At 38.7% G+C, this 17,221-nt stretch overlaps 1 protein-coding gene across 1 annotated transcript in view; it reads left to right on the forward strand.

Annotated features, from left to right (window-relative positions):
- SLC30A8 (solute carrier family 30 member 8) overlaps positions 1 to 16,924 on the forward strand; it is a 41,690-nt gene extending 24,766 nt beyond the window's left edge. Inside the window, exons 6-8 of the mRNA XM_077163243.1 lie at positions 1,676 to 1,781; positions 13,687 to 13,821; positions 15,190 to 16,924. Of these exons, the coding sequence (XP_077019358.1) occupies positions 1,676 to 1,781; positions 13,687 to 13,821; positions 15,190 to 15,335 (387 nt within the window). The 3' untranslated portion in view covers positions 15,336 to 16,924. The remainder of the gene's footprint in view (positions 1 to 1,675; positions 1,782 to 13,686; positions 13,822 to 15,189) is intronic.
- Positions 16,925 to 17,221: the final 297 nt, after the last annotated feature.

Below are 17,221 nucleotides of genomic sequence, written 5' to 3' on the forward strand. Positions count from 1 at the left end.
TGTTTGAGTTTACCCACTTTCATAGCAATTATATGGACCAGGTAGTTCAGAAGCCTACCCTCCAATATTAACTTAGTAGAGGGTAGACAGCTTACGTGTGCCTACACAAACTACTTTGCCAAATGAAAATAAACAAACAAAACCACAAAATCTGAAAGCTTAGACATTCTCAAATTCCTAAGGCCTATGTCTCACTTTAGGGCTGCCAATCTGTTCTTCCAGAAAGACCTCTTTAGTCATGGGGTCTAGCTGAACAGTGATGGAACATTGAATACCTTAGGGTTCTTAGGTTATGAACTACAGAAAAGATCTCTGACTGATTTAAGTAAAATGGAGATTTATTGGCAGAAGTTTATTGGATGTACTACTGGGCAGAAACCAATGTAGAAATAAGGGCAGAATTAGGCATGTAACTTTTAGGAACTATCCAATGTCTGTCCCAAGTAACATACTGAGATTAATGAGACCCAAGAGATTTTTTTCCTGTTCTTGTCATTCTGCTGAAGATTTGCATTTCTAGCAAGGGGAGTCCTATTGGTCTAGCTTGGATCCCATCCCTGCTTCATGGCTACAGGATGGTAGGGTACAGAGTGACCGATTCATTGTTCCACCAATTGTGTCTCCGGTGAGGGAGAGATAACATCCCTACAAAAAAACCAGGTTGCCAATTGAAGGTGGAAATGGAACCTTGGTGAGTCTCTGACTTTAAACAAATGTTCACTATTGGGTTAGGATAGGGTGGGGAACAATGGAGAAGAAGAGAATTTAGCTCTGTGTGCATTGTGATTACTCAACTTGCAAGGAGTCTTTACTATTTTCCCTAAGAAAAAAAGAGAGAAGTTTGAAATAAAAAAAATACAAAGTCAAAAGTGCAACTTCTGTATTCAGTTGAGCAAAATTTTCACTGAAAGCTTCAAATCTAAGGCAAAAATAGTCCAAAATTGTAAGGGTTAGTGGAATTGAGAGCACTCTTGAATAAGTTAGAGCAAACTTGATAAGTTAGGTTGACACTGAGTTTCTTAGAGGTCATAGGGTATAGATTCTTCTATGGTTCAGAACTTCATAAAGGGCAGAATGGAAGGTTGTTTACCCTGAGACCAAAGGCTCCAGTGGAGAGAGAGGAAGAATGAGGACTCAGCTCATGCTTTTAGGATTCTATCAGAGATGCCTGCCTCAAGTATGTGCCATATTTGCCAGGGAAAGAAAGAAATTAACCCCATTCAGCCAAGAACAAGGTACAACTGTATCTTGGCTTCATGCAACCTCCAAGCAGATGATACCCTTTCTTCTCTTCATTGTAATTAAAGCAGAGAAATTGTTGGATATTTTGGGAATTGTGCATATTTTCATCACATCTTCTGTGCTTCATTCTATTTGTTTGAGAGACATTAAAGTAAGCCACTTGAAAGAACACTCTCCCTTGCATTCTTAAGCTAGGGGGAGAGTATCTCATGCAGTCTCCTTTCTTCAGTCACTGTAATTTAAAGCTGTAACGAAGGACAGTAGTAAACAAGACTTCAGGAATGAGGCTTTGCCTCTGAGTTGGATGTCAGGTGTCAGGAGGATGAACAGGTGATGGAAAGGGATGAAAGGAGGCAAGCTTACTTATTTTCTTCATCAGGCTCTCTGGATAGGAGGTATGAATTCAGCTAACCTAGGTCCCTGTATTTTCTAGCCAGACTACAAAATAGCAGACCCAATCTGTACATTTGTCTTTTCCATCCTGGTTCTGGCAAGCACCATCACGATTCTAAAGGACTTCTCCATCTTACTCATGGAAGGTAGGAATGATTTTATTATTATTCTCAGCATCAGTGCTTTTTCTTCCTCATTATCAGAAAGGGAAATAGCCCCAAGGTGTGCTCACTGTTAATTTGCATTACGGAGAAAATGTAAACTGATAAGGCATTTTCATGAGAACAAATATTTGATTTTTATTCATATGGGAACAAATAAAAAAAATTGGCTTTTATTTTCCCTGCAGCAACCGATAAATAATACTACAATGTAAAAACAGTAAGTATAATCACTAACACATAAGATAAAGACATTGAGAGAGGTAACCAAGGAAATAAATCTATTCCTGAAAATTTCAGGAAAGCACTCAAGAAACACTGCATAAATCTACCCTTGAGCCAGCATTAGAGGCACCCATTTTAGTCAACTATTATCTCAAAGTACAAGAACACCAGGGTGCTCTTTTACTTATTCATCCAGCAAGTGTTTATTAAGCTCCAACTCAGTTTCGGATGCTGAGCTTGAAGCTAATTTTACCCCTCATGGGGCTAATACTTTAATAAGGGGAAGAAAGAGATTATTCAAATAATTCCAGAGAAATAGCAGCAGTAAGTGCTATAAAAAAGAGAGGTGGCCCCTTTATTGGGGATTTTGACCTGGCCTGCTCTAAATGAGGATTTGGAGCTTATGTTTATCAATCTCATTCTTCACTGCCAGAGTCCAGAGTCTTCTTTCCTGGGCTTGTGAAATGCCTGTCAGGATCCTTGGGCCTTCCATTCACACAGCAATAGATGACATAAATAACACTGTCAAGAAATTCTTTCTTATGCCCAAGCTCACCTCCCTCCCCCTTCCACAATTTGGTGATTTGCTTTTAATTTGGTGTAAAATCATGGAAGAATTGCTGGTCTCTGACCTCTTCTAGAACACATCTTTTGGGAGTCACATTATATAGTGGAAAACACAAACTTTTGTGTCAGACCAACCTCAGTTCAAATTTTGACCACACAAGTTATCAGGGGTGGGACCTTACACAAGACCTTTAACTCCTCTGAAGCTAAGTTTCCTCAACTCAGAAATGGGAATACAATGCCCACTCACCAGTGTTGTTGTGAGGACAAGATAAGATGTGTGGCATCATAGAACACAGTAGGAACTCAATAAATGTAAATTCTAAGCAAGAACTTTGAATTGACTAGAAGACAGGAAAATATGTAGCCAGGTTGAGGATATGAACCCCATACTGCCTATGTCCTCTCACTGAGAAGTTCCTGACTCTGAGTCACAGACCATGGCCAAAGTCTCAGCCAGCCATCAATGCTGAATGGCCTCAGGGGACCACATAAGAGAGTAGTGATCAGAACAAATCCCTCTTCGTGATGAGAAAAATCATTCAAGGACACTTGAATCCCAGTGGCATTATCTTAGTATATTAAAATATATTGAAAACATGAGGTAGTTTATTGTATTTACAATGGGATTTATCGTTGTTATACTGACCATTTGCAATTAACACAAATGACATTATTTTCAATTCTACATTCTGGGAATATAGACACTAGGCAGGCCCTACGTAAAACCCTTGTTAGAGCAAGCCAGCAGTTCTCAAACTTTAGTGGCATCCGAATCACTTGGAGGGTTTGTTAAAAGAGATTACTGGGCCCACCCCCATAGTTCCTGAGTCAGTATTTGTGGGGTGTAGCCCAAGATTTTGAATTTCTCGCAAGATGCTGCTGGTCTGGGATCACCACTGAGAACCAATGGATAAGGCTTCTCATGCCCCTTTAGAGATTCCCACATGAGGGCACTGGGAGTGTCACTGGGAAAATTCAATCAGAACTAGAAGTTTGTATCGTATCAAACATCCAGGTGATTGAAAGTACCCAGATATGGGTTGAAGTTTTATTTCTCATTCAGCACATTTTGATACAAGGTAAACAGAGCCTCAGGGTACAGTTAGCTTCAGGTTCAGCTCACATTTCATTAGCATTCATTGCAAATGTGGATGAAGAATTTTGTTCTCAGTGGTTCCTCTGCTGGCAGACGATATTGGTGATGATAGTGAAATAGATGATGGTGGAGAACTTCTCTGAGTAGCCAGGAAACTTTCTAACTCCGAAGGTGAGAGTATTTGGTGTGTGAAGTCATAGATGCACCCATTTTCTTTTCTAAGTGCCAACTGCTGAGCTGCAGTGTTTTTTGCCGTCATAGCAAATATATATATATTTATTTACAAACCTTTTTTATTTTAGACTTACAATTTTACTTACAATCCCCTAAATGTTAATATATTATATAACCACAGTATAACTATCATGAACAGGAAGTTAATACTGGTACAATACTACTAACTAAACTATAGGCCTTATTTAAATTAAAAAAATTTTTTTTATTAATTAAAAAAATTAACAAACAAAACATTTAGAAATCATTCCGTTCTACATATATAATCAGTAATTCTTAATATCATCACATAGTTGCATATTCATCATTTCTAGTACATTTGCATCGATTTAGAAAAAGAAATAAAAACACAACAGAAAAAGAAATAAAATGATAATAGAGAAAAAAAAACTATACATACCATACCCCTTACCCCTCGCTTTCATTTACCACTATTTCAAACTGAATTTATTTTAACATTTGTTCCCCCTATTATTTATTTTTATTCCATATGTTCTACTGTTCTGTTGATATAGTAGCTAAAAGGAGCATCAGACATAAGGTTTTCACATTCACAGAGTCTCATTGTGAAAGCTATATCATTGTTCAATCATCATCAAGAAACATGGCTACTGGAACACAGCACTACATTTTCAGGCAATTCCCTCCAGCCTCTCCACTACATCTTGAACAACAAGGTGATATCTACTTAATGTGTAAGAATAACCTCCAGGATAACCTCTCGACTCTGTTTGGAATCTCTCAGCCATTGACACTTTGTCTCATTTTACTCTTACCCCCTTTTGGTCAAGAAGGTTCTCTCAGTCTCTTGATGTTAATTCTCAGCTCATTAGGGTTTTTCTCAGTCCCTTGATGCTGAGTCTCAGCTCATTCCAGGATCTTTGTCCCACATTGCCAGGAAGGTCCACACCCCTGGGAGTCATGTCCCACGCAGAGAGGGGGAGGGTGGTGAGACTGCTCATCATATTGGCTGGAGAGAGAGGCCACATCTGAGCAACAAAAGAGGCTCTCTTGGGGGTGACTCTTAGGCCTGAATTTTAAGTAGACTTGACCTATCCTTTGTGGGGTTAAGTTTCATGTGAACAAACCCCAAGATGGGGGGCTCAGCCTATAGCTTTGGTTGTCCACACTGCTTGTGAGAATATCAAGAATTCAACTTGGGGAAGTTGAATTTCTCCCCACTCTCACCATTCCCCGAAGGGGGCTTGCAAATACTTTTCCAGTCACTGATTAAATCACTCTGGGATTCATTGGGGGATCACTCTGGACAAACCAACAAAATCTCATGTGCTACCTGAGATTCCAAGTACTTATGACATTCAATCAAAGTATCTACATGAGTTATATTAGGAAATGCTCTAGTCAAAATCTAAATTTTGTAACAAATAAACATTTTTTGCTTTAGTCTCACACATAAGGTGACATTTTAAAGTATTAGTTATCATCTATTTTCAGCACCCTGCAATAATGATGATCCTTTGTTATTCCTCATACAAAAACATTTTTGAAATTTGTACATTGTACATTTCTCTATTGTTATACACTCTAGACATTCCTAGATTATACCATCTCGATCTTTAACATCTATCTTTCTTTCTGATTTCATTTATGTCCCCAGCCCTCCTTCTTCTATCATTCTCACATGCAGCTTCATGCAGTGTTTTAATATAATTACATTACACGTAGGTAGTATTGTGCTGTCCATTTCTGAGTTTTTGTATCCAGTCCTGTTGCACAGTCTGTATCCCTTCAGCTCCAATTACCCACTATCTTACCCTATTTCTATCTCCTGATGGTCTCTGTTACCAACGACATATTCCAAGTTTATTCACTAATATCAGTTCATATCAGTGAGACCATACAGTATTTGTGTTTTCGTTTTTGGCTATTCTCACTCAGCATAATGTTCTCAAGGTCCATCCATGTTGTTACATACTTCATAAGTTTATTCTGTCTTAAAGCTGCATAATATTCCATCATATGTATATACCACAGTTTGTTTAGCCTCTCGTCTGTTGATGGACATTTTGGCTGTTTCCATCTCTTTGCAATTGTAAATAATGCTGCTATAAATATTGGTGTGCAAGTGTCCGTTTGTGTCTTTGCCCTTAAGTCCTCTGAGTAGATACCTAGCAATGGTATTGCTGGGTCATATGGCAATTCTATATTCAGCTTTTTGAGGAACCGCCAAACTGCCTTCCACAGCGGTTGCACCATTTGACATTCCCACCAACAGTGGATAAGTGTGTCTCTTTCTCCACATCCTCTCCAGCACTTGTCATTTTCTGTTTTGTTGATAATGGCCATTCTGGTGGGTGTGAGATGATATCTCACTGTGGTTTTGATTTGCATTTCTCTAATGGCCAGGGACGTTGAGCATCTCTTCATGTGCCTTTTGGCCATTTGTATTTCTTCTTCTGAGAAGTGTCTGTTTAAGTCTTTATCCCATTTTGTAATTGGATTGGCTGCCTTTTTGTTGTTGAGTTGAACAATCTCTTTATAAATTCTGGATACTAGACCTTTATCTGATATGTCATTTCCAAATATTGTCTCCCATTATGTAGGCTGTCTTTCTACTTTCTTGATGAAGTTCTTTGATGCACAAAAGTGTTTAATTTTGAGGAGTTCCCATTTATTTATTTCCTTCTTCAGTGCTCTTGCTTTAGCTGTAAGGTCCATAAAACCGCCTCGATTTATAAGATATCTCCCTACATTTTCCTCTAACTGTTTTATGGTCTTAGACCTAATGTTTAGATCTTTGATCCATTTTGAGTTAACTTTTGTATATGGTGTGAGATACGGGTCCTTTTTCATTCTTTTGCATATGGATATTCAGTTCTCTAGGCACCATTTATTGAAGAGACTGTTCTGTCCCAAATTAGTTGGCTTGACTGCCTTATCAAAGATCAAATGTCCACAGATGGAGAGGGTCTACATCTGAGCACTCTATTCAATTCCATTGGTCAATATATCTATCTTTATGCCAGTACCATGCTGTTTTGACCACTGTGGCTTCATAATATGCCTTAAAGTCAGGCAGCATGAGACCTCCAGCTTCGTTTTTTTTCCTCAAGATACTTTTAGCAATTCGGTTCACCCTGCCCTTCCAGATAAATTTGCTTATTGGTTTTTCTATTTCTGAAAAGTAAGTTGTTGGGATTTTGATTGGTATTGTATTGAATCTGTAAATCAATTTAGGTAGAATTGACATCTTAACTATATTTAGTCTTCCAATCCATGAACATGGTATGCCCTTCCATCTATTGAGGTCTTCTGTGATGTCTTTTAACAGTTTCTTGTAGTTTTCTTTGTATAGGTCTTTTGTCTCTTTAGTTAAATTTATTCCTAAGTATTTTATTCTTTTAGTTGCAATTACAAATGGAATTCATTTCTTGATTTCTCCCTCAGCTTGTTCATTGCTAGTGTATAGAAACACTACAGGTTTTTGAATGTTGATCTTGTAACCTGCCACTTTGCTGTACTCATTTATTAGCTCTAGTAGTTTTGCTGTGGATTTTTCAGGGTTTTTGACGTATAGTATCATATCATCTGCAAATAGTGATAGTTTTACTTCTTCCTTTCCAATTTTGATGCCTTGTATTTCTTTTTCTTGTCTAATTGCTCTGGATAGAACTTCCAACATGATGTTGAATAACAGTGGTGATAGTAGACATCCTTGTCTTGTTATTAATATCATGAGGATGATATTAGCTGTGGGTTTTTCATATATTCCCTTTATCATTTTAAGGAAGTTCCCTTGTATTCCTATCCTTTAAAGTGTTTTCAACAGGAAAGGATGTTGAATCTTGTCAAATGCCTTCTCTGCATCAATTGAGATGGTCATGTGATTTTCTGCTTTGATTTGTTGATGCGGTGTATTACATTAATTGATTTTCTTATGTTGAACCATCCTTGCATACCTGGGATGAATCCTACTTGGTCATGATGTATAATTCTTTTAATGTGTTGCTGGATTTGATTTGCTAGAATTTTGTTGAGGATTTTTGCATCTATATTCATTAGAGAGATTGGCCTGTAGTTTTCTTTTTTTGTAATATCTTTGCCTGGTTTTGGTATGAGGGTGATGTTGGCTTCATAGAATGAATTAGGTAGCTTTCCCTTCACTTCAATTTTTTTGAAGAGTTTGAACAGGGTTGGTACTAATTCTTTCTGGAATGTTTGGTAGAATTCACATGTGAAGGCATCTGGTCCTGGACTTTTCTTTTTGGGAAGCTTTTTAATGACTGATTCAATTTCTTTGCTTGTGATTGGTTTGTTGAGGTCATCTATTTCTCCTGGAGTCAAAGTTTGTTGTTCATGCCTTTCTAGGAACTTGTCCATTTCATCTACATTGTTGTATTTATTTGCATAAAGTTGTTCATAGTATCCTGTAATTACCTCCTTTATTTCTGTGAGGTCAGTGGTTATGTCTCCTCTTCCATTTCTGATCTTATTTATTTGCGTCCTCTCTCTTCTTCTTTTTGTCAATCTTGCTAAGGGCCCATCAATCTTATTGATTTTCTCATAGAACCAACTTCTGGTTTTATTGATTTTCTCAATTGTTTTCATGTTCTCAATTTCATTTATTTCTGCTCTAATCTTTGTTATTTCTTTCCTTTTGCTTGCAGTGGGGTTAGTTTGCTGTTCTTTCTCCAGTTCTTCCAAGTGGACAGTTAATTCCCGAATTTTTGCCCTTTCTTCTTTTTTGATATAGGCATTTAGGGCAATAAATTTCCCTCTTAGCACTGCCTTTGCTGCATCCCATAAGTTTTGCTATGTTGTGTTTTCATTTTCATTCACCTCGAGATATTTGCTGATTTCTCTTGTAATTTCTTCCTTGACCCACTGGTTGTTTAAGAGTGTGTTGTTGAGCCTCCACATATTTGTGAATTTTCTGGCGCTCTGTCTATTATTGATTTCCAGCTTCATTCCTTTATGGTCTAGGAAAGTGTTGTGTATGGTTTCAATCTTTTAAAATTTGTTTGGACTTGCTTTGTGACCCAGAATATGGTCTATCTTTGAGAATGATCCATGAGCACTTGAGAAAATGGTGTATCCTGTTGTTGTGGAGTGTAATGTTCTATAAATGTCTGTTAAGTCTAACTCATTTATTGTAATATTCAACTTCTCTGTTTCTTTATTGATCCTCTGTCTAGATGTTCTGTCCATTGAGGAGAGTGGGGAATTGAAGTCTCCAACTATTATGGTAGATGTGTCTATTTCCCTTTTGCAGTGTTTGCTTCACATATTTTGGGGCATTCTGGTTCAGTGCATAAATATTTCTGATTGTTATGTCTTTTTGTTGAATTGTTCCTTTTATTAGTAGATAGCATCCTTCTTTGTCTCTTTTAACTGTTTTACATTTGAAGTCTACTTTGTTGGATATTAGTATAGCTACTCCTGCTCTTTTCTGGTTGTTATTTGCATGAAATATCTTTTCCCAACCTTTAACTTTCAACCTATGTTTATCTTTGGGTCTAAGATGTATTTCCTGTAGACAGCATATAGAAGGATCCTGTTTTTTAATCCATTATGCCAGTCTATATCTTTTGATTGGGGAGTTCAATCCATTAACATTTAGTGTTATTACTTTTTGGGTAGTACTTTCCTCTACCATTTTGCCTTTTGTATTTTATATGTCATATCTAATTTTCCTTCATTCTACACTCTTCTCCACACCTCTCTCTTCTGTCTTTTTGTATCAGTCTCTGGTGATCCCTTTAGTATTTCTTGCAGAGCTGGTCTCTTGGTCACAAATTCTCTCAGTGACTTTTTGTCCGAAAATGTTTTAATTTCTCCCTCATTTTTGAAGGACAATTTTGCTGGGTATAGAATTTTTTGTTGGCAATTTTTCTCTTTTAGTAATTTAAATATATCATCCCACTGTCTTCTCACCTCCATGGTTTCTGCTGAGAAATATACACATAGTCTTATTGGGTTTCCCTTGTATGTGATGGATTGCTTTTCTCTTGCTGCTTTCAAGATCCTCTCTTTCTCTTTGACCTCTGACATTCTGACTAGTAAGTGTCTTGGAGAACGTCTACTTGGATCTATTCTCTTTGGGGTGTGCTGCACTTCTTGGATCTGTAATTTTAGGTCTTTCATAAGAGTTGGGAAATTTCCAGTGATAATTTCTTCCATTAGTTTTTCTCCTCCTTTTCCCTTCTCTTCTCCTTCTGGGACACCCACAACATGTATATTTGTGTGCTTCATATTATCATTCAATTCCCTGAGTCCCTACTCATATTTTTCCATTATTTTCCCAATAGTTTCTGTTTCTTTTTGGATTTCAGATGTTCCATCCTCCAGTTCACTAATCCTAACCTCTGTCTCTTGAAATCTACCATTGTAGGTTTCCATTGTTTTTTTCATCTCTTCTACTGTATCTTTCATTCCCATAAGTTCTGTGATTTGTTTTTTTAAACTTTCCATTTCTTCTTTTTGTTAATTCTTTGCCTTCTTCATGTCCTCCCTCAATTCATTGATTTGGTTTTTGATGAGGTTTTCCATTTCTGTTCGTATATTCTAAAGTAATTGTTTCAGCTCCTGTATCTCATTTGAACTATTGGTTTGTTTCTTTGACTGGGCCATATCTTCAATTTTCCTGGTGTGATTTATTTTTTGCTGACATCTAGACATTTAATTACCTTAATTAGTTTATTCTGGAGATTGCTTTCACTTATCTTACCTAGGGTTTTCTTACTAGATGAGTTTGTTGTCTATGTGTTCTTTGACCTTCAGTTCAGCTTTTTCTGGGCCTCTAGCTTAAGTTTTGTTTAACAGAGGGTAATTTTTCAGTTCTTGTTTTCTTGTTTCTTGTCCTGCTTGTAAGGTGCCTTTTCCCTCCCCACCCTTAGGAGGGTCTACATAGGTATTACAGACTCCAGCCGGGTTTTCCCAGACTAAACTGGCCTCCTTTCGGGGAGAAGGAGTCACCTGCGTCAGTTTTCCCTGAGGGTGAAACCCAGCAGGTTGAAAGACTTTCCTGTGAAGTCTCTGGGCTCTGTTTTTCTTATCCTGCCCAGTATGTGGCGCTTGTCTGCCTGCGGGTCCCACCAGCAGAAGATGTTGTGGCTCCTTTAACTTTGGAAGGCTCTCCCTGCTGGGGGCATGTTGGAGACAGAGGAGAATTGTAGGCTGGTTTTAGTGGCTTCAAATTGCCAAGCCCTGGGGTCTGAATTCATTGAGAAAGGGATTCCACCTAAGTTGGGCTTCACCCCTCCCCTGGGGAACAGGCGGGAGACAGCCCTGAAAACAGTCTGTTTCTGCCTATACCTGGGGCAGTTGCAGCCCTAGTAGTCCCACCACTGAATCCAGAGGCAGCCAAGCCTCCATAGAAACAGCCACAAAAACTTCCGTTTCGTCCCCTTTCCTCTTTTTCGGTTAGCCCAATAAGCAACGTCCCCTTGACCAGTTTTGCCTGAGCTGGGGGCCTATTTTTAGTAGTCAGAATTTGTTTATTAATGCCACAATTGGTGTTTGGTTGGACTCAGTCCCTGCTACTGTTAGAGTGTCTTTCATTTCCCTCTGGGAAGCCGCCTTTGGGGGAGGGGCTCTGGCCGTTGTAGCTTGGGGAGCTCACGGTTCCGGAGACTCGCAGCTGGTCTAGCTGGTCCAGACTGGGGTACGCTGTGTGTCCGGTCACTATCGTGGCTCTGGGAGCTGTTCTGTACTGTTTCTGGTTATTTAGTAGTTGTTCTGTAGGACGAACTAAAACGCGCACATTGCTAAGCCACCATCTTGGCCCCCATGTCTCCCCCTTATTTAAATTTTAATGAATTTTCCATTAATGTCCCTTTTCTGTTCCAGGATCCTATTCAGGAATCACATGGCTTTTAATTTCTTTTTAGTCTCCTCCAGTCTGCAACAAATTGTCTTTCATGAGCTTGAAAATTTAGAAGAATCTTAAATTATTTTGTAGAAAATCCCTTAATTTAGGTTTGCCACTCATGATTAGAGTAAGGATATCCGTCTATTTTTTATACATTGATTATTTATGACATTTGGGTTTTTGTTTCAGTAATAGTGTCTACGCCTTAAATATTTAAATACATAAATTATGTCATCAGGCTAATATAAGGCTGTCTTAGTTTGCCAGAGCTGCTTTGGTTTTTTTTTTAAAAGGCAGCCAGTGTTGAGAACCATGCTAGGTGGAGCTGCTCAGGGGCTCATAAATGTTAGTCCAGTGTTTCTCAAACTTAGCTCCCTGGTAGGATCACCAAATATGCTTTAAAAAATACCGATGCTAAGCCCCAGCCACAGAGATTAAGATTTAATTGTTCTTAGGTGTAACCAAGTCATCAGGATTTCAAAAATCTTCTCTTTTAATACTCACATGAATCCATGATTAAGAACCATTCATTTGGAAAGCCTGCAGATTTCAGGGCCTCATCCATAGAAATTTCCTTCCAGAAGTCTGGAATAGAGCCAAGAAAAAAATACATATGAGAAGGCGTAGGTTTACAGAAAAGTCATGCATAAAATAAATAAAATATGGAGTTCCCACCTGCCTCCCTATTATTAACATCTTACATTAGTATGGCCTATTTGTTAATATTCATGAGAGAACATTTGTATAATTGTATTATTAACTATAGTCCATTGTTTACAATAGGGTTCACTGGATTGTGTTGTATAGTCTGATGCTTTCTAATTTTGATTCTAGTAACATATATACAACCTAAAGAAAAATATATTTTTAATATATACCCAGAGTGTTTGTGTTAAGTGGTTCCAGGATCACACTTAAGAATAATTAAAGGATAAACTAAATATAGTTCTTAGTTCTTTTTCAGATCATCTTTAATTGACAAGGATTTATCTGTCTCATCAAATGGTTGAGCTGCTGTCTCAGTTCCAACCATTGGCTCTACTCCTGTCTCTGGAGCTAGCAAAGCAAATGTCCTTACACTTTCATCTCCTCTCATCTACGTGTAAGCCTTGTCATTACTGGAGAAAGTGATCATGATTCTCTTAGCCTTCTCTTCCCCAGGCCAGAGACATCCCAGTTCCTTCATCCCTAAAGAATGGTGGATTGACTGTCAAACTTTCCACCCTGTTGCATGCTTCACACTGTCTCTTTAGAAACAAGGATGACAGGCGACAATTATTAGATTCTGCCAGCTGGGCATTGAACCCTAAGTAGCTAAAATAGAAATTTTACAAACCAAATGATGAGATAGTGTCGCAGCATTGGGATGCCCTGGCCAACACAGTTGTCTAAGAAGTGACTTTTTGGAAAACTAACATACTATAGCATTAAAATTTATGAAGAGCGGAGATAGATTTTATGCCTTAAACTATAAAGAACTATGTGACCTAGAAGTCGTTCTTATCACCCCTATTTTGCTGTAAAGATGCTCAGGATCAGAGAAGTTCCAGGATTTGGGTAAGCCCATAATAATGCAGCTGGAATGCTAATCCAAGATTGCCTGATACCAAATCCTATTTTATTTTTCTTTCCAGAGAGAACGCAAAGATAATTGAGGAAAGCACAATTATTTTAGCAACACATCTTAAACACTAAGGATTATTACTTTTGTTAGTTATTGCATAGTTAACTCTGTAAATATTACTTGTCTGTGAACTTTGATGGTAACCCCTTTGAAATAGTCAGGAGAACCTTATTTGTACATTTTCAAACTAAGAGACCGTAAAAGCGGAGGGCAGGCTGGTACTTTGGTGAGGACCTTGGTGCCTTTTAGTCATCTCAATGAGCGATGTTTAGGTGAGTAACAATAGCCTCCTACTCTTTTCTTTCATCAGGTGTGCCAAAGGGCCTGAGTTACAAGGCCGTGAGAGAGCTCATCTTAGGGGTTGATGGGGTCAGCTCTGTGCACAGTCTGCATATTTGGTCTCTAACAATGAACCAAGTGATTCTCTCGGCTCATGTTGCTACAGGTCAGTGACTTTTGTAAGCGCTGTGGACAAGATTCAGCCCGTGTCCTGTAAAGTCATTGATTTCCCTCCACCTGTGGAGTTGCCCTTAGGGTCTGTTGCCTGTCAAAATGGCTGTAGAGCATTTTGAACTTCCAAGGGCCTTTGGAAACTAACCCCCTTATTGATGTTGTCATTAGCAACAATTACCTAGAGCCATTCCCTGAGGCTGACTGTGAAGGAGAGACGATGGAAAGAATGAAGGGCTAAAATGCTACCCAAACGTTGGAATCTTAGACTCCAAATTAGACATTACCTGGCTGGCTTGGTGCCCTACCATTCAAAAAATAGGAGTGGATTCCACAATAAGGCTTAATTAAAATTTTTTTCTGTGTATAAAACACTTTGCTTAGCACTGAAAGTAGACAGAGGAGTGAGACCAAGATGCCATCTTTAAAGCTCTAACATGCTAGCAGATGTGCTAATAGGAATTAGTGGTGGATTCTTCACTGGATGGGCATAAATTCTGTAACCATTTAATCAGAAAATTCTTAGAAGATTGGGTTTATTCTAAAAACCACTCTCTGAAGTACAGAGTGATTCTGTCCATGAGATAGCCTGGGGTTTGGAAAATAGGTGATCAGAGGCCTTTTACGGCCTCAGAAGAGAGCTCAGGCCAAGGATGATAGATTAGACTGCTAAAAAATAACTCAAAAAGTTACTTAGAGGCAGCATACAGGAATACCAGTGGCAGTCATCTGAGGATTATGCTTTCTCAGATATGCTCATCTTCTCTGTGGGGCTCAGATCTGGCTTTAGGGATTTTGCAGTGTTCCCTACACTAATATTTCACTGCAAATGGAAAAATCTAGTAAACAATCAAGTTACTATTGAGGGGACTTTATAGCCTCCTGGTACCATTTGGAACAAGAAAACAGATGGCAGTGAGGATTGCTGCACTAAGAAAGGTTGTGGGGAGCTCTATATGACTTCTGGTCCCTGTCACTGGCTTTGATAGATATTCAGATTAGACACACAGACTGCAACCCCGAGATCCTTGGGGACTGGCCAGTAGGGCTGTATGCAAAACAAAAGTTCTGACCTCTTTTTACAAGGCCTACCTACCTCCTCTCCACATGCCTAGGAATGCCAGACTGACTGTGGACAGGTAGAGTTCCCATAGTGATGAGGTGCTTGCTGTCCTAGAATTTCCCCTGGCCTTGTCAGGCTGAAAGCAGCTGATTGTCTGACTCAATATGGCTCCTTCTGAGCTCTCTGCCTGTGCCCCACCTGGGCAGATCAAAGACACAGGACTTGGAGCTGGAGCCTTAGCAGTCGCCTGTGGGTGGGTGTGCAATCAGTGCCATCTCACTTCTGTTTCTTTATCAACAGCAGCCAGCCGAGACAGCCAGGTTGTTCGGAAGGAGATTACTAAAGCCATCAGCAAGAGCTTTATGGTACACTCCCTCACCATTCAGGTGGAGACTCCAGCCGACCAGGACCTGGGCTGTTTTTACTGTGAAGACCTCCAGGACTAGCTCAGTCACACACTCTCTGCCTCCCAGGTTTGACAGATGAACTACCTGCTGCTTTGCAGTTTCTCAACATGAGAAATAAGGGATCAAAGGAATAAATCTGGGAAATTATAATGTGGCACCATACACATTTTATCCTTCTTTATTAGCTCCATTTACCATAAATGAAGATAAGTGCCTAGACCCAGAAAATCAATTGGATTATGTACTCATCAGTGGCTGCATTCAATTACAGGAGTGTGTATGTAGATTATTCTTGAAGGGGTTAAAGTCATAGCTGTTTGTAACCACAGGCAATAAAAAGTTCACCTCCCTTCAATAACACATCTTGAGACTGAATGGGTAAAGTTGAGCTCAGGGAAGTCTTATGAAGACTCACTGGCAGGTATAAGGAAATATAAACTTCCTCCAAACATGAGAAACAAAAATAAGTAAAGCCACATCAGGAGTGAAAGACAGTTTTGAGGCTTTACACCCCATTAGAACTTGACTACCCCACCAAACTGTCATGTGATTTGGGGCAATATATTTTTGTTCCCTTTGTATCAACATTTCCATTCACTAAATGGGATAGGAAACCCTCCTCAATCTTTCTTATAAATTATGTTGTAGTATGACTGAAACTGTGGAATTATTTGTTTTCTCTGGATAAAAGGCATGGACAAGTGAAAAATTAAACGTTAAGTCTGAACCATATGAAATTGGTGCTCCTTGAGTATTTTCATATATGGTTTAGCCTAATAAAAGAAAACCAGAAGGCACAAAGAAGAAAAGTGACTGATCCCAGGTTACATGGAAAATAATCTAGTCAAGGAACTAACATAATAGCTTCCATGTCTTGAATAATATTTATGGAGCACCTACTATCCAAGTACTGTACTGGATTATTCAGATACATAGCTTCATTTCATTCTAAGGGCAATTTTGTGAAGTTGAAATCAATACCAAACTGTTGTATGGGTGAAGACATAAGACATATTAGTTAAGTGACTTGGCCGATGTCATTCATTCATTCTTTCAAGAAATAATTTTTTTGGTGATGGTTGTGAACTAAGCATTGTTGTACCAAGCAAAATGTGGCTGTTGACCTCATGAAGCTGGAGAGATAAGCATGACAAAGTTAGAAACAAGCTGAAATCTCCATCGTTGACACTGATAATCAGTCATTATTCCAGAAGTGCATGCGAAAGATGAATCTACATTCTTCAAATGCTGGGAATGAATAGATTGCTGAGTTGAAAAGTAAAGGACTAACAAGGCTTCCTTGATGTATCCTGCAATAGGTTCTAAGCCTATATCCTCTCTTCACAAGAGTCTGGCCAAGGAGAAAGGAAACCTGAATTAATTGAAATGGCTATGGAGTTATGTATTAAAGGCCTAATTACAAAGAACCTGATTCATGCCATTGGCAATGAAGGCACCAAGAGAATGACGTGGTGGGAATAGCAAATTCTGTGGTAGAGGAATGAACATAAGAAAGAATTAGAGATCATAATTTCAGTTCTTTTCTGCTTCTTTTCATTTCTGTGACCTTGAGCTAGGACTTGGTTTCTCTGAGCTCCACATTCCTCCTCTGAAAATGGGGATTCTATTTCATTAAAAGGAACCTGTTAGAGTTAAATGGAATAATAAATATAAAGAACAGAGCTCCTCATGTAGTAAAAAGTGTGTGTTCATTGAATGTTCTCTCTAAATCAGGGTTTCTCAACCTCAATACTGTTGAATTTTTGGGCCAGATCTTATTTTTATGTGTGGAGTTCTGTCCTGTGCATTCTAGGATGTTTAGCAGCATTCCTGGTTTCTACCAGCTGGATGTCACAGCACTCCCCTCTCCTAATAGGGACAACCAAAAATGTCTTCAAACATTGCTGGATGTTCTCTGGGAGTCA

This window comes from Tamandua tetradactyla, chromosome 6, assembly GCF_023851605.1.
Source record: "Tamandua tetradactyla isolate mTamTet1 chromosome 6, mTamTet1.pri, whole genome shotgun sequence".
Classification (NCBI taxonomy): Eukaryota; Metazoa; Chordata; class Mammalia; order Pilosa; family Myrmecophagidae; genus Tamandua; species Tamandua tetradactyla.